We start from the raw sequence: 16,875 nt of genomic DNA, 5'->3' as shown, positions 1-16,875 counted from the left end.
CTGAGTTCAGGGGAAGTCAGGAAGCCTTGTCCCCCATAGAATCATAGAATAGTTTGGGTTGAAAGGGACCTTCAAAACTCATCCAGCGCCACCCCTGCCATAAGCAGGGACATCTTCACCCAGATCAGGTTGCTCAGAGCCCCGTCCAGCCTGGCCTGGGATGTCTCCAGGGATGGGGCATCCACCACCTCTTTGGGCAACCTGGGACAGGGTTTCACCACCCTCAGCATAAAAAATTCTTCCTCATGCCCAGCCTGAATCTCCCCTCCTTCAGTTTAAAACCATCACCATGGGTGCTGCTCTGGCCTTTGCAGGGGCTGCCTGCAGCCCAGGTGATGCAGGTATTGCGGATGAGGAATCCGAGCTGGGAGCTGCCAGGGAAGAGCTGCCACGCTTTACATTCATAGCCCATCTATTTTGCAATAACTTCACCGTGATGTTCCCACGTAGACAAGCCTAAGCTAGCATAGATAATGAAATGGGTTAAAGGAGACAGGCGGAGGGAGAGGAGAGGAGCCAGCAACTGGTAGTAAATCAGGGAGAGAACAGGGTTACTTTAAATTCAAGGGCTCAGTGGCAGGGTGAGTTTGGTTTATGCTGAGAGGCACGGGGTTTAGAAGGTGAGACGCAGTTCGGGAAGACAGAAGTGTCCCCTTGGCAGGGCCACCTACCTGCCTGTGTGTTCATCACCCCCTGTGCTGCTCCTCCCTGTCCCCCTGTGCCTGCCCCATCGGTGTCACCAGAATTAAGCAGAGCCAAAGGCACCCATCCCGAGCATTAGAGGGTGCTTGCAGGATCTCGATGGAGCTGCTGGCCTGGCAGGAGAGGCAGTGGGCTCTGCTCCATGGGGGGAAGGTCCTGCCTGCACCCATTGGATTGTGGTCGGAGCCCAGGGGGAGCCAGCTGCTGAGGTTCCCTCACCTTTGGCAGGGGTTTCCAGGCAGTCCAAACAAGCTAATTAAATCCTGCCCTGCTTAATCAGAACCATTGAACACCAGTCAGAAGAAATTAATCCCATGTTTTATTAGATGCTGTTTGAAGACGCGTTTGGCACCTCATCCTGGGTTCTCATCTCCTCCTGGGGAAGGAAGAAGGACATCTGCGGGGAAGAGAGAGGGTGCAGCAGATGGCAGCGGGGATGATTCAGGAGCTGGAGGAAGGAGCTGTGACTCCAGCGGCATCCCTGGGGGGAGGACAAGGGCCGAGACACCTCTCCCTGCATCCCCTGGCCCACCTCTTTCCCCTGGCTGAGAGTCCGCAAGCCAGGCAGGCATCCCAAAAATACGTGTTCCTCCGCATTGCATGCTAATGGCTCCGTGCAAGAGGTCCCACCGCAATTAAAGCACGCAGAGCGTTAATATGCAATGTGGCGAGGCCACTCTTCCCACAGCTGCTCCCTCCCAAACCTGTCCTTCCTGCTGCACATCCCTGCCCACGGGGATCCCACAGCAGCCCCGGCTGAGCCGCCGGCAGTGCCCGGTGCATTCGTCTCTTGTCCCCGCTGTGCCCGAGGGACGCTGCCTGTTTCCTCCCCAGCACCTTCTCCTGATTTTGGGCTTGGTGGAGTGGGGTTTGTTGGGTACTGGGTGGGTGCTGTGCAACACAGCCCCGACCAGGGAGAAATCCACAGGTGGATGGTTAAAACCAGCTGGGCTCTTGGTTTCTTGGTTTGGGGTTTTTTTTAATGAATTCTGGTGCCTTAATTGCTGCAGTCCAAGAAAAACTCATGACAAAGAGAAAGCCAAGCCATGTAGCCCACAGGTTGCCCGTCAAGCCTTGGGAGTGCTCAGTAGCCTCGGTATGTCTACCAGTGGCTTGGCTAGACAGAGCTGCTGGCTTTGGGTATGGGGATTTCTTTGGTTTTTGTTGTTGTTGTGTTTGGTTTTTTTTTTCCCCCCAGATTTCCTGTCACAACTTGCAGTAAAACTTTGCAGAGCCATTTAATTGCATTCTGTGGTGGCAATTCTCATCTTTAGCTAAGTTGGTCCAAAGCGCCAGCTTTATAATTTGCTCTAATCACTAGGTCGTGGAAGATGCGAAGGCAGGGCTGGTACCCTGTGAATTCATGCAGGCTGTGAGTTGCCACCCTCGCTGTGTCGCTGCTTGGTGGCTGGTAGGTCAGGATGCCAACAGTGAGACTTTTTTTTGGTGCCACTTAGGGGAAGCTTCCCATCAACTGCTCTTCTCCATCTCCCCTGGCAACAGCCGAGAACTGGAGCTGGTCCAGAAGAGAGCAGGGAGAACTGAGGTGGTTCCCTGGCCCCCCCAGGCTGCTCTCACCTCTGAGAATCTTGGCAACATCCTCCCCTCTTGGGTGGAGACCAGAGAGCTGAAGGCACCTAAGGAGGCAAAGATCCCAGCTCCCATCGCATTTCCCTGAGCAAGCTTCACGTCCCAAACAACCCCAGGGGTCAGGGACAGGAGGTGACCAGGTTCTGGCTACTCACCTATGCCAGAAAATCAAGGAGTTTAAAGCAAACAAACTGCTGATGAACAGGAGAGGAGCACGGTGATAGTCCGGGCACGGAGAGGCCCTTTTGCTGCTCAGGGCATGGCACCCATGATGCTGGCGGCATTAATGCTTTCCACCTCCACACAGAAGGTACAGAATATGAGAGTATTATTTTTAACCAGGGATATTTAGCAGATGCCTCACGTGCTGCTGCAGGGTCAAATTTATCCCATAGCCTCAGTCCCGGGGGAGGCTCACGGTTATTTTTGAGTCCATCTGAGCAGCAGAGGGACACGAGGGCTCAGGAGACATGAAGTCTGGTATTTGCCTGGCCCGGCTCTCTGGTCTGTGCTACAGAGACATGCATGGAGAAAAGCCCCCAAAGCCTGTCTTGTTGTCTCCACCATCACCTCGCCCTGCAAAGCAAAACTTGTGCGAAGTCCTGGGTTTTCTCTTCCCCAGAGAGGACCTCGGGTGCCTTCAAGTTTTGATCCTTTTCAACCTACCGCATTGCAAGATTTTTTTTTTTCCTCCTGTTTGTTTTAAACCTTGCTCTAAAGCGAGTTTGGCCCTGCTCAGGCAGGTCCTGATGGCCGGGAATATTGCCATGGGGCACAGCGGGACTACCTGCCACCCGAGGAGTCATTCCTGCACCCCACGGCTCCCCACATTGCAGGAGGGTCACTGGGCACACACGGCCCCGCTCAAAACTCTCCAAGCGTCTGCAGGATGAAGCTTGGTGTATGTAACACCCTCATTTTAACAAGCAGTAACTAATATGCAGCCTCCATCTCTGCTGGTTTTTGTTCAGCGAGTCACTTTGGAGGTAGAGGTGAGGCCGGGGCAGGGGGGAAGAGCTCTGAGCAGCTCTTGTGTTTTTGTGCTGCTCCGACCTCTGTTCCCGTGGAAACTGCCACAAGCGCTGGGTACTTGGACTGCCAGGGTCCTGTAGGAATGGGGCAAGGGGTGCTAAGCCCCCCAAAAGCACGGCTGCCCTGGGGTGCACGTGGCCTTGCCCAAGCCCCCGACGAGAGGCAAAAGGGCTCCCACAGCCCATTTCAGGGCTGAGACCCCCTCAGCCAGGCCAGGGCTGCATCCAGCCCCACGGGGGTGGCTTCCCCCCTTGTTTGTAAGGGCAGCGAAGCACAACAGGCAGCAGAGGCTCCACCGCAAGCCTCACCCCGTGACCAGAGGCGCTGGAGCTGGCAGCCGGGGTGGGGGGAGCGGCCCCAGGCTGCCCTTAGGGCTCCTGGCCCTGACATCACCGCCCGCACCGCGGAGTTGGGGTGCGCGGCGCCGGGCGGGACTTGCCGGGGCGGGACCGGTGGCGGTGGGGAGCGGGCACCGCTCCGATCCCCGGCGGGTCCCGCCCGGCGCCGCGGCCAGCGGCAGCGCCCGCCCGAGCGCACCGACACACTCCCCCCACCTTCGTGCCCGGCGGGCGGTTTCAAGTCCCCCCTTCCGAGGTCTCCGCGGCGCCGACCAATCAGCGAGCGCTGCGCGCCGCGGCCCGGCGCCTTAAAGGGCCATGGCGCGGCGCCGCGCTCGGCCAAGCGCGCCGCCTGCGGGCCGGGCAGGGGGGACGCTAGGACCGCGCGCCGCCGCTCTCCCTCCCTCCCTCCTTCCCCGCCGCGGGAGGCCGCCCGCCGCCTCCGGAGAGGGGCGTGGCGCGGGTCGGCCCTGCCCTTCCTCAGCGGTGATTGGCGGGAGCGAGCGCCCGTCGGCGGAGGGGGGGCGGTGCCCGGCGCGGCCACGTTCGGGTGCGCGGCCAGCGGCGCGGCGGGCGCAGCGAGCGGCGGCGGGCGCGGGGCGATGGGGGCGCGGCGGCGGCCGGCGCTCTGACAGCCCCTGGCGCTCCTTCCGCGGCGGGCAGAGCGGCTCCCGGTGGTGGTGGCGGCGACGGCCGCCCCCCTCCCTCCTCGGCGCGGACCATGTTCGCCAAAGGGAAGGGCTCGGCGGTGCCCTCGGACGGGCAGGCGCGGGAGAAGTAAGCGCGGCGGCGGCGTGGGGAGTGGGGTGGCGGCGGGGTGGCTTTGTGCGGGGCGGGGGGGGGAACTCCTCCTCTTTTCCCCTGCCGACTCGCCGCTCGCTGTTGCAGGCTGGCGCTGTACGTCTACGAGTACCTGCTGCACGTCGGCGCCCAGAAGTCGGCGCAAACCTTCCTGTCCGAGGTGAGCCCCGCCGCCCCCCGCGCCCTTTGTGCGCCGCCGCACGCACGCCCGCCCTCCATCTTGCGCGGGGCGGCGGCGGCGGCGCCGGGGGGTCGCCGCGCGTGGGGGCCCACGCCCACTCGTGACCACCCACCACCACCCCTTCCCATCCCCCCCTCCCCACCTCCTTCCTCTCGCCCGCAGATCCGGTGGGAGAAGAACATCACTCTGGGCGAGCCCCCCGGTTTCCTGCACTCCTGGTGGTGGTAAGTGCCGGGGGCGGCGCGGGGGGAACCGTCCTGGCGGGTGGGAGCATCTCGTGGTGCCCCGTGGCGAGTGGGAACGGCCCGGTAGCCCCGGGGCGCTGGGGGGGGTTTGCACCGACGGAGCGCGGCCCCATGGGGTAAAGCCTCGGCTAGGGCGTGAGTCAGCAGACCGCCCCGGCTCCGAGCCCCACGCCGCCCCGGCTCCGCACTCCCGCTCCCCGCAGGGTGCCAAGGCGCAGTGGGGCGGCGGAGCCACCCCTGGCCCCACGGGAGCAGGCGGGCTCCGGGGCGGCGGGCAGGCCTGGCAGCCCTCGGTGACGCCCGAGGGACCAAGTTGTGGTGGGGCCACTGGGGTCCCCCCGCCCGGGGAATGGCAGGGTGAGGTGGCAGCCCTGCTGCTAGGGCCGGAAAAGTCCATGAAGTGTTTGGGTTGTTGCCCCTTAAAGGCTATTATTGCCTCTTAAAACACTCAGCGTCACCCATCCTGGGGACAGCACCAGGTCAGGCACTTCCAGAGGTCCAAGTGGCATCATGCATGGCCGGATCTGACTGGGGTTCCCTGCCCGACCGTGGGTCCAGTGAGGTGGGAAGCTGCTCACCTCCCATGACCCCCCCACCTCCTCTTAGCGTATGATCCCTGATGATTAACTGCCTTCTCTCTTGACCGCCATGCAGCGTGTTTTGGGACCTTTACTGCGCAGCTCCCGAAAGGCGAGACACTTGTGAACATTCGAGTGAAGCGAAAGCCTTTCATGACTACGTGAGTAACAAGTTTCTAATCCTCACGGTAATTACAGCGTTGGGGAGCTCCAGCTTCTCTGGCGTACCGACAGCCAACGTAACCGACTGGCAAAAGCATGTTTTTTTTAACCAACAATGTTCTGATTTGACTGAACAGTATTTCATAATGTTGCAATTATGTAAATTAGCTCAGATATTTATCTTAAGCACTTAAAGGCGTACAGGCTACTAGTAGAACTAAGCAGTTTTGCATAGTGATGGACATCAAAGTGTTTGCTATAGGATGGATGGTGAGATGTTTCATGCTGAGGACACCTCAAAGGGTGGGCGGGGGTTGGATTGTGGAGGGGTAAATCCACAAAATGCCATGGAATGCCTCAATGAATATCTCATTGCCTTTTGCAAGGCTGGGAGCCTACTTGGTTGTCTGAGTCCTCCCTTGACACCAGCAAGGTGGAGACGTTTGCTCATTGAAGGTGGTGTTGTGGATCCCACTTGGTTGATAGTGTGAATCTCGTCCATCGGTATTTTGGACTGTTGTCCTGAGAAGTGTTAGCGTGACCCAGGGATGATGCTCCTGGGGTGGCATGCTGGGGCTGATGTGCTTCCCAAAAAGACATGTCTTGGCGAGAGTGTGTGTTGGCTGTGGTGGGCAATGGGTGGGCTGCCTGCTCCTGTCCTATGCATGTCACCTGCACCTGCAGCGTTGGGAGGAATTTGCATCAAAGGATTAGTCACCTGGCTGCGGGCTTGGACCCCAGTCAAGTGAGTTTAAACCCTGCAGCAGGAGCTGGTTTTGTCTGCTCCTTGGAGTTGATGGTATGGAAACCATTTTTCCTCTCTTCCCAACATTCTTGTTGCTTCAGCATGGCTGGGTTGGGCTGTGCGGGGGTTTGCTGGTGAGCAGCACGGGGCGAGCGTCTCAGGGACCTCTGTGGTGCTCCGGCATGCCGGTGGTGGACGCAGTGGTCACCCTGGGGCACAGGGGAGCCTGGGCTGGCTGCTCTGTGCCCAGGGTGAAAAAATGCCCGTCCTGCCCAGGCATGGGGGAACCAGCTCTGGGTGTCTGCTAGGTGGGGGTTTGTCCATCCGTCTGTCCATCCTTGCGGCCACTCTCTGCATTGCTTGTTTATACTGGGTCGGATTAAGATGGTGAACTCCTAAACTGAGGGTCAGAGCTGGCAACCAGTGGTGCATCTACCAGTGCTTGGCTGGTTGTGGGCAGCTGCTCACTTCCTGGGTGTTTTGGGCCAAATTCTGAGTTATTTTAGAGCCCAGTTAGGACAGCAAGCTCATCAGGAGCAAGGCTAAGGTATATCTTAGGGCAGCAAAGCCACAGGTGAAGATGGCATTAGCAACCAAGACATGGAAATGCTCCATTCACAGCAGTCTTCTCATCGTGTCTGAGGATTTAGTGTATTTAGAGAAATTAATCTTTTTTTAGCTTGGTAATAATTCTAACAAAAGGCCTGAGTGCATTAGATGATTCACATAAACTTCTTTAATACACGTTGCTTTAAGCTTACAGTAAATAGACACAATCCTGATTGTTTTTAATTCTCGGTGTAATGCAGTTTTGTAACAGCCCCAAGTGCTTTACCTTTTGGGCTTTACTGCCAAGACTCATAAGAAGATGTTTTTTCTCTCTTTTGCTGTGGCTTGGTGGCATTGGTTTTGTTTTCCTGGACGTGTTTTGGCCCCAAAACAGGGGTTGTTCTTGTTGTGCCCAATGTGGCCAGTGGTGGATGCTCGCGGTGCAGTCCCTCTCCGAGCCGTAGTGTTTTCCCAGCGCAGCGTGTACTTTACAGGGCGAGGGCCCTACCTGGCGAAAACTTTATTATTGACCAAAGAACTGAATGATGACTGGGGGTATATGAATAGCACCTTGTTTCTTGCCAGCCTTGGTGCTGAGGCGGGCTGGCAGTGCCGGTGAGCGTGGTGTCAGGGCTCGCTGGTGGGCACCGGAGCCAGAGTGCAGGTTTTTATCAAGCACCAAACCACACAACCCATCAGTAGTCCGTGGCAGCTAAAATGGGGTATGAGCCCTGAGTGGGGCTGGACCAGTGAGTCATGAATCACTTCATATGGTGGTTGTGGTTAAAAATATTCTGATATAAGCCTTGGCCCAGATTGGTAGAGCATCATATTTACACTTAGCCAACGATGGGCAACCTGTGCGCTGCAAGCTCAGTGTTTGCCCAAAACACACTGTTTATTTACCCAAAAATTATGTATTTACTGTGTTGCTGGAAGCACAAGTCAGGGAGATGCTCTGGGAGCAGTGTGGCGGTGCCAGACCAGCCGGGGTTTGGCACGCTGCTGTCCCGTAGCCGGCACCGATGGGGTGCTCGCCCAGGAGATGCGTCTGTGGGAGGGAGAGCGGTGCACTTCATTAGCGGGATGCTAACGGTGGGGTTTGCATGTTGTGTTATTTCCACTTCACTTCCCAGTGTAGCCGTATGCAAACTATTAGGAGCAGCAGGGCAAATCACCGATTTCCCCCTTCAGTTTTTAATATTCAACTCTTTGGTGGGGGTGGAGGGAGTGAAATCCCACCTCTTCTCTTTTTTTGTGAAGACCCTTGAAAGCTGTAGGCTCTTGCCATGGCTGATAAATGTTGGGTTTTAGCTTTCTCCTGAGGTTTTTTCCTCCTAAGCTGGGACAAAAGGGTGATGGGACTGGGTAGAAAGGTGCTTGTTGGGAAAGGGGTGATGGGAGCGGGGATTCACTGGGCTCAAGTAGGAGGAACACTGAGCCTCTCTTTCCTTCCATCTCCAGCACAGCTGTGAGTTTGTTAACACAACTAACAAGTTGTGCTGGTCATTCGTCAGCCTCTCCCACCTGTATCAACAGAGTTTATCCAGGTTAGCAGCACCATGAACACTTGTCAGCTCCTAAATCTCAACCCATAGCCATTGATTTGGGCTCCTCTGCTGGACAGAATCCCGTGGCGAGCGTCCTGGCGTTACAGTGAGCTCCTGGAGCTGCCGGGCTTGCAACAGGATCGCTCAGCATGACAGGGGATTTCAGCCGCCGCGTTATCTGGGAATTGGCCGATGGCTGGTCGCAGTTGAGCATTTCAACGCCGTGAAAGCCAATACAATTTGAGTTAGCAGTGATGACTGCCAGTTTAAATACCGCAGTGAATTTCTGTCAAAGAGCTAATACATAGGAAGGGGAATTGCAGAAAACTTGATCACCAGAACCACTTCAGTCGATTTTGGCCTCGAGCTACAGAAAATGAACTTAAATCTAGTTGGCTGTTGTTACATACTTTTTTTGTGGCGTTGCTCTTCCTGCACAGCCAGCTTGGTGTGTCAATGTGCAGGAGAGAAAAGTCAGAGTAGCCTTTGGCTGCTGGAGACTTTGACTTCATCCTTCTCCTCCATTTCCTCCAGCTCACTCCTGAGAAGGACCCACACTTGGGAGCCTTTGAAATGCTGTTTTCTTTGCAGTGTGAGATGTACGGGAGTGGTGGCTCCAACTTGCCATTAACAGCAAAGCATTGATTTATTACTCTTTTTTTAACTTTGGAAAGCTGCTGCAGTTCTTTCTGAGTGTCATCTGGGAAACGATGGTATGCTTGGGGCTCGTCCTCCCATCCTGGTTGTCACAGCAGCTTCTGCTCCCTGTGGCCTGTGTAGCCACCTCATGGTGTGGCACCTTGACAAGCAAGATAGCCACATGGGACCCTTCCCGGGAGCAGATGCTCTGCATGCATGAGGGGTTTGGTGTGACTGTTGCCTCTCCCATGCTGTACTGTCGTCTTGCTCCAGGAACAGCAAAGGTTGTGAGACTTCTGTTCCAAGCACCCACAGCTGTGTGGGGCCAGTATGATGGTGATGGAGGTCTGTGAATAGCTCTGGACTGGTGGCAGATGTCCATGAGTGCTTCTGCAATGGTGGTGGTGGAGGTCCTTGAGTGCCTCTGTGCATGTGGTGGTGGTGGTGGTCTATGAATACCTCTGTGCATGTGGTGGAGGTCCATGAAGACCCCTGTTTTTGTGGTGTAGGTCCATGAATACCTGTGTGCTCGTGGTGGTAGTGTTGGAGATCCGTGAGCTCTTCTCCAGTGGTGGCGGTCCATGAGTGCCTCTGCAATGTGCCCTTTGTAGACAGTGTATTAGAAACATGTTGCGTAAGAGTGCAGATGTTTTTGGGGCAGGTTTGGCACAATGCGGGGACCGGGGTTGGAAACGCCTTTGCGTGGCCCCTGGGAGCCCCCCCGGGCATCACCGCAGCCCTGGGCTTGGTGCTCAGCCCGTGGCACGCATGGCTCCAGCCCATCTCTGTGTGGGACCACGTTCCATCTGGGCTCCATCCAGCGCTGCTCTGCAGGGACAGGGTTCCCTGGTAGGTAAGCAGAGAGAGGAGTTTCCTTTGGGAGTGGCGGGCTGCCAGGAGCAGCTGCAAAACTCCACATCACTTTAAGAAATTCCCTCTCGGCAGTGTGCTGGGTTTACCCCTCCCAGTTTCGGATACTGGTGCGCCCATCCTGCCTGTAAGCTTGAGTCCCGCAAACCCTGCTTTTGCTGGAGCGCCGTGCAAAGCTGCATTAGTTTGATTTTGTATTCTAAATGATACTGGCTGTTGCTATGGAGCAACCTCCACTTCTGCCCGGCCGGGACGTTTTGAAGCGGCACCTTTCCCGGGGTGATGCCGATGGAGAAGCTGCCGGCAGGAAACTGGAGGTCAGAGCCCAGAGCTTATGTCTTAGTCTTTGACTGGGGAGCCTAAATATTTATCCTGTTCTGTCCCTAATGAAAACAAATTGTCAACAGTTGTTCAGTAACTGACTAAATTAAAATCTGTAATTAGTCAATTAGATTAAAGAGTTGGCACAACCTGATTGTATCATGCTGGTTAGGTTATTAAGAGAAAGGGTGTGATTTTTAATTACTGAATGCTAATTTTGACAGTTTCAAATGGAAACAGACGTTCCCCGCCCCCCCCCTTCACCCCGCCCCGAGTGCCTCTGCAAAAGTAAGGCAGGGGATGGATTTTATGTCAACAAATGGTGTGAAGACGCAAAGTTTCTCCAGCTCCAATCCGGGAGGGGTTTCTCCACAAAAAGCTGGGCGGTGGTATGGGAGGAGAGGGGAGAATTTCTTCCGTCCTGGCTGATGATGGGAGGGCAGGTGGGAGTTTGTGCTGTGGGCAGGGGCACCCCTGGGTGCTGGGGCGGGTGTCTGTGTGCTGCCTGGGAATGTCCCGCTCTGCCAGCCTCGTCGCCTGTCTCGGTGTGCGCAGGGCAGCGTGATGTCGCCTTGCACGAACCCATGTGCAGCAATGAGGCGGATCTGAGTATTTTTTTTAATTATTATTTTCTGTGGTTTATTTGTATTTTATTTTTTAATCTCGCCCCAGCACTGGAGAGGGGCGGGGAGGAGGAGGAGGAGGAGGAAGGCCTTGCGTGGCGAGTGCGGCAGCCCGCGCCATCCCATTGTTTGCCCTGGCGAAGCCGCGGCCACGTGGGCCAGCGCGATGAGGCCGGCGAGGGGACCCGGCGCGGGGGGCTGTGGGGGGAGCAGCCACCTCCCTCCTCGGCAGATGCTTGGTCTCTGGACGAGCACAAAGCTCACAGCCCTGCCCTCCCCTGCCTTCCAGGGTCCCTTCCCAGGAACAAAGAGGGCGAGGGGCCACCGGTCGCCATGCCGGGGAGGCCAGCCGGTGGCGGGGGCTGGGGAGGCAGCGGGGAGGTTCGTTAGGTCAGGACGCTGTGTATTGGGTACGAGTGAGGCTTTCCTGTTCTCCTGATCGTTTCCTTCCTTACCTTGGAAACTTGGATTTTCTCCTACCTTTTGTTCCCTTTTTTTTCTCTCGTAAAGCCGTCCTGGATCTATTGGAAACAGCTGTCCCGGGCAGCGGGCGGGGGGCTCCAGCTCTTTCTCCTCTTTCACCGCGCACAAGCCCCCACGGCAGAGCTGGCACCTCCTAAATGGCACCCGGCTGTGCAAAACCCTTGCTGATGGGGTTGATGCTTTAGAGAGGCGCTGGGGGAGCTGCTGCAGTGGCTTTTGGTCCCGTTTATCTTTGAGATCCATATAAACGGTGTGGCACAGGGCAAGGTGCAGCACCCAGAGCAGCTCGTCCCCCCTGGTGCATCCCAGCCTGGTTCTGCCCACGAAGACCACGGAGTGGGATGTGTCCCCCTAAGTGTCACACCCCCACCCCGCCAGCATCCCGCTCCTGGGATGGGTATCAAACTCCCGCTGAGCTTTCTGCTCAGCTCTGACAATGATTGTGTCTGCCCCTTTTATCCCAGCAGCTTGTCCTTCCAAGTCCTGGCCCTGCAGATCCTTTGGGGAGACCCTCCTGGTCTGGGAGGGTCTGGTTGGAGTGGATGCAGTGCTTTCCTCTGGGATGGTGCAGAGCAAAAAATGTCTCCTTGCAAGTAAACAAATACCTCGCCTCTGCCTCGCTTTGGGGTTTTGTGTTCTTTGTGTTTTGTTTCTTTTCCTCTGAAAACTCCTGCTCTTGGCCTCAAGTGCCAGGAGCTGAGCTCAAAGCTACAGTTCTGCAGTCGGGGGGGGGATTTCCAAAATATGAGGGTGGCTGCTTGTGGTGTGGGCACCACTTCCCACTCATGGTGGGACCCAGCTGCTTGCCCCTGCCACCTCTGTGCTCTGGTCCCTGTGTCCCAGGCTGGTGACAGCCTTCCCCTGTGCCTGACTGGGATGAGAAGGGCACCCGGAGGGCTTTGGGTAAGATTTGGGCATAGCTCCCGCTGCAGAGACACCAGCTTTTCTTTTGTCTCAGGTTTGTGCATTTAAATCATCTTTTTTTTTTTGAGACAAGGAGAAATGCCTGCTCTCCTGCCTGAGTTTAGTGCTGCATGCGTGGAGACTGTTAATATCAGAATTGAGCAAAATGTATATATGCATGTGTATGTATGCAATTATATCTGTGTAATATGCAGAATTAAGACACATATATCGGTAGAGAAATAGGTGCACATGCCTATATGTTTGGCCTGTGGTTGGGGCAGCAGGGCAGAGCAAAGTGGTGCTTCACACCCGGCCATCAAGTGCTCTCCTCTTGCCTTACTCTTCCTCCTCCATGGCCGTCGCCACCACCACTGATAGCGTTTAGCAAGGTGATTTCCACCTCTGTGATTTCTACCTCCGTGTTCCCTGGGCTAGGCAGGAGGCTGCGGGGTCCGTCTGTCTGTCTGCGTGTGAGGCAGTGCTGCTGCAGCCTGCCACCTCAAGATAAAGTCCAAAGGAAGACCTCTGGCTGTGTCTTAAGCTAACATTTTCTTTTTATTTATTTTTTTTTTCGATGTTTCTGCATCAACCCTTGAACGTTTGATTTGGTGGCTCTCCTCCCTGGGGTGCAGCGGCTTTCTGTAGTGAAAATGAGTTCTCACCACCCCTCCTGCCTGCCTCAAACAGGGGCTGGGCTGTGGAGGCTTTCCCTCCCATTTTCTCTGGGTTTGGGCTGCTTTCCTGCAGCCTTGCAGGGGTGAGCTTGCACCTGTAGGTGGGATGTTTTTGGCTGCAGACTGGAGCGGGGGATGCGCGGCAGCGGCTCTGCTTTGCCCCTGAGCGTGACCTGCGCGACACAGCTCGGGTGCTGGCGTCCCATGGTGTTCCTGGAGCCGGTCCCTCCTCCCTGACATGGGTTTTCTCCTGCATCCCCCTAGTCCCAGCTCCCACCCCTGTGCTTGCTGCCATGCCTGGCCCAGCACCCATGGGTGCCCACCAAGGCAAGCAGCTGGCTGGCATCCCCTTCCTCCCAAAAGGGGCTTGTTGCGAGGGTGTTCCAAACTTTGGCTTCACTTATTTATTAATTTCTGGCAACTGTAAGCGGGAAGAGCCCCCCATCACCCCCATGGGCAGGTAGTGGTGCCTGGCTGTGCCCCCTGCCTGCCCCGAGCTGCACTTTGCAGCTCGGTTTCTGTGCTGGGGAGGAGGAGTTGTGAGCTTGGCTTGTTGGGTTTGTGGTTTATTATTTTTTTTTTTTTTTTTTAAATGGAAAAAAAGGCGGTGCATGCCAGGGAAGGGGGCAGGGCGCTTCCTCGCAGCACACCCTGGCTTGGGGGGGCAGATAAGGCTGCAGCGTCTCGCTCAGCTCCACTCCCTGGCCAAAGCCCAGCAGAGCATCCTCCTTGCCCAGCCCTCACTAGGTGCTCATCCCCATTTTTGGCGGGGGTCCCTTAGGGTTAAGGGCAGCTGATGTGGTGCAAGGGCCGCTTGAGCCCCTGCAGCCCCCTTCCCAGGATCGGTGCTGTGAGGAGGAAGAGAAGGGTGAGGTGCTTCCCTCCCCCTCAGCTCCTTTCTTCGGGAGAGCATTACAGCTGATGGGGTGTAAATCACACCTAGCCTCCCCCCTGCCCTGCAGGCAGATGGGTGGTGGGGTTTGTGGCTGGGAGCAGTGTTGAGGTGACTTTCCATTGCAGCTTCAGTCCCCTTTGCCCTCCTTCTGCATCCCTGTGGCTCTGGGAGGCTGCTGATCTGCCCCTTGGTAATGGAAACCCTTCCGTTGTTGTGGTCTTTCTCGAAACTGAGGGTGTAGGTGTGAACGAGGAGGTGGGGCTGGCTTGGAAAAACCCTGTTGGGGCCTGGTTTGAGACAGGGGTTGTCCCCCCCTCCAGAGCACTTGGTCACATTAGAGGTGCTTTCAACAAGGGTGTGCTTGGTGGGGTATGGCTGGGGATGGAGATGGGAGCTCCCAAGGAAGAAGTTGCTTTTCCATGTTGCGTGCGGGCATCTTCAGACCAGCTCAGCAGCTATTTTCCCTGAACAAAAAGAAAAATCAGCTGTTTGTGTTTGGAAAGTTTGTTGTTTGGTTTGTTTGTGTTTTTATCGTGGGCATCTCTGTGCTGATGGCACCTGGGCGCTTTGTGCCTTTGCCAGTCTTCTCTGGAGAAGAGGTCCAGGTTGGGGCTTCCAGGGCTCGTTTCATCATTAAAAACACATCTACTTGCTTGTTCCAGAGCCCTTCAGGGTGTCGTGGCACGTCCTGACAGCTTGTCTGTCCTTACCTGCAGTCATCAAGGAGTTTTCAACATGACTTATATAAAGCCTTTGTACTTGGATTGCTCCACCATGCTACACAATGGCTTCTTTGTCATCCTGCCAGCTAATTAATTTTAACTTTTACCATTGCTCCAGCATGGTACAGCATCTGCCTTGTCCATTTGAAGCTAGTCCCCCCCCACACACACCTTAAGTGTTTTCCAAGCAGTTTGACTTGTTGCTGTTGAACATGGGAGAAAACAGCTGGCCCTGCTTGTGCTCATCTTCTGGAGAAGGACCTGCCCCCGTGTCGCTGCCAGGGCTGGGGGTGGTGAAGAAAAAGCCATTAGGAGGCACAGGTTTTCTCCAGTGGCTTGTTTCTCCTGGCTGGCAGCTGAAGGTCCCCACAGAGAACATCCTCTGATGAAAATAACAGGCTCTTGCTCCCCGGCCGGTGATTGGCACCATGTGCATCTCGCAGCCGGAGGTGAAAGCCTTGGCTGCATCTTCAGGACAAAAGCCTTCGTGCTTGGGAACGTACGCACACTGGGGCATGGCGATTTGTTTCTGGAGGGTCAGTTTCTTGTCCTGTTGTGTGCTGGAAACCAGGTGTTTTTCCCTTGCATCCTCTGAGCAAACATCTGCAGCCCCGACTCTGGGTACCACTACAGCATGCCTGGTGTGGGGGGGAGCTCGTGGCTTGTACCCCCTGGGATGCTCACAGGGGAGCCAAGCATCTGCCTGGAGAAGGACCCAGAGGGATGTGACACCAGCTGGGTGTCCCCAGGCTGGTGGGGTGGGACGAGCCAGGCTATTGTCTTTCCTGGGGAGGAGGGATGGAGGCTGCCACATGCATAAACATCAACCAAATTTGCAGCGATGGGATGTGTGTGAGCAGCGCTGTGGCAAAGGGGGGTTCCCCTCTGCTTGGGGTAGGGACAGTGGCAGGTCAGGGAATATGGAATTACTGCCTTTGTGTTTAATCTGGTTATAAGGACGGCTGTTAGAGATAATGAATTTTGCCTGTCCCCACCGTTGTAATACAAGAACCCAACTGTCTTTCAACACCGCGAAGGTCACTCCTCTTTATTTCTGGTTGTAAATTTTGCTGGTTACAGATGTTTGGGGTTGACGGACATGGCTAATTAATTTTCTCCTGCCAGCAGGTTGGCAAGGTGCAGGGGTGCCGGTACTGGAGCAAGGTCGGAGGGCAGGACCAGAGCAGCTCCTTGGTGTGGTGGCCCAGCCATGAGCCCATGTCACCACAGCCCCAGGGCAAAGCGGGGCTGCGTTGGCAGGAACCCTTGCACCGCTCTTTATGATGATTTTGGAGTGGGCTGGGGAGAAGGTGGCTTTGGGAGAAAATTCCCATCTTTCTGTCCTCATTTGAGGGGAACTGAGCAGGAATCATCACACTTGCTGTCCTCACACCAACCTGAGGGTTAGAAGGGGAATGCAAAAAGAGGAACGCCCTAAATTTTTGCGATCAAACATCTCTTGCACCAGTGCCAGCAGAGAGGCTTTTTCTTTCCCCAAGAGATTTCAGTGGAGGGAACAACAATGGTGCGTTGGGTGGCAGAGCTGATACCCCACACTGAATTAGCACCCGGGGGGGTGGCAGCCCCTTTCGCGGGGACTGATTCGCTTCCCGGTGCTGACCCCGCGGGCAGGAGCCGGCTGCCCGCGCTGCCTGCGCGCTCGGAGGGCAGCACGTGCTGCTGTGCCTCCACGGCCCCGCTCCCCCCGCACCTGATTTATGCCGCTCCACATTTTCTCCTCATTTCCATGCCTCTTTCTCCCCTCCCTATTTTTTTTTTCCCCCTGTGCTGCCTGTGCATTGCCTTGCTGCCTTTTTTTTTTTCTTCCTTATTGCTTGCAGGCCTCCCCGTTGTCCCAGAAAGCTGCAATATTTGGGGCTTCCTGCTTGTGTGCACTCAAAATGGGCTTTAATCCTCCCAGAGGAAGGGACCATGGTCCACATCACCCCGCTGGAACATGGTCCCTCGGTGGTGAGGGGGGTATTTTTATTTTATCGTGCATCGCTGTTGTGGATGCTCCTGGCCTTTGGTTGCAGGCAAACAGGCGAGGTGGCCGCGGGCACCCATTGCCTCCATCCCAACATTGCTGCTGGGTTGGGCGCAGCACCGGCCATCTGTCCCCTCCTGCGCAGCGCCGGCCTGCCGGCTGCTCGGCACGGCAGTAGGGCTTGCTGGGCGTCTGCGAGGGCTTGTATCTAAAAATTAGAAAAAAAAAAAAAGTTCTGGTTTTGCTTTGTTTGTCCCCATTTCATATGCATAACCCGACTTT

The 16,875-nt window shown here is 56.0% G+C and overlaps 1 protein-coding gene and 1 long non-coding RNA gene across 5 annotated transcripts in view; one reads left to right on the top strand and one right to left on the bottom strand.

Annotated features, from left to right (window-relative positions):
- Positions 1-1,026: 1,026 nt before the first annotated feature.
- Positions 1,027-4,010, bottom strand: LOC308042794. Its single transcript, XR_013922413.1, has 4 exons — positions 3,879-4,010; positions 2,448-2,589; positions 2,281-2,339; positions 1,027-1,099 (listed from the first exon to the last, which is right to left on the bottom strand). It is a non-coding gene; the product is annotated as an uncharacterized lncRNA (long non-coding RNA).
- A 199-nt stretch (positions 4,011-4,209) lies between these two features.
- SSBP3 (single stranded DNA binding protein 3) overlaps positions 4,210-16,875 on the top strand; it is a 51,559-nt gene continuing 38,893 nt past the window's right edge. The window contains exons 1-4 of one of the 4 annotated variants that reach the window (XM_080348478.1): positions 4,210-4,439; positions 4,551-4,623; positions 4,807-4,868; positions 5,544-5,628. In XM_080348478.1, the coding sequence (XP_080204604.1) occupies positions 4,384-4,439; positions 4,551-4,623; positions 4,807-4,868; positions 5,544-5,628 (276 nt within the window). In that variant the 5' untranslated portion in view covers positions 4,210-4,383. The remainder of the gene's footprint in view (positions 4,440-4,550; positions 4,624-4,806; positions 4,869-5,543; positions 5,629-16,875) is intronic. The other 3 variants (XM_080348477.1, XM_080348480.1, XM_080348479.1) reach the window with 3 other exon arrangements.

Source organism: Nesoenas mayeri, assembly GCF_963082525.1.
Source record: "Nesoenas mayeri genome assembly, chromosome: 8".
Taxonomy (NCBI): domain Eukaryota; kingdom Metazoa; phylum Chordata; class Aves; order Columbiformes; family Columbidae; genus Nesoenas; species Nesoenas mayeri.
Note: the sequence above shows the minus strand (reverse complement) of the source record. Positions and strands in the feature narration are given on the sequence as shown.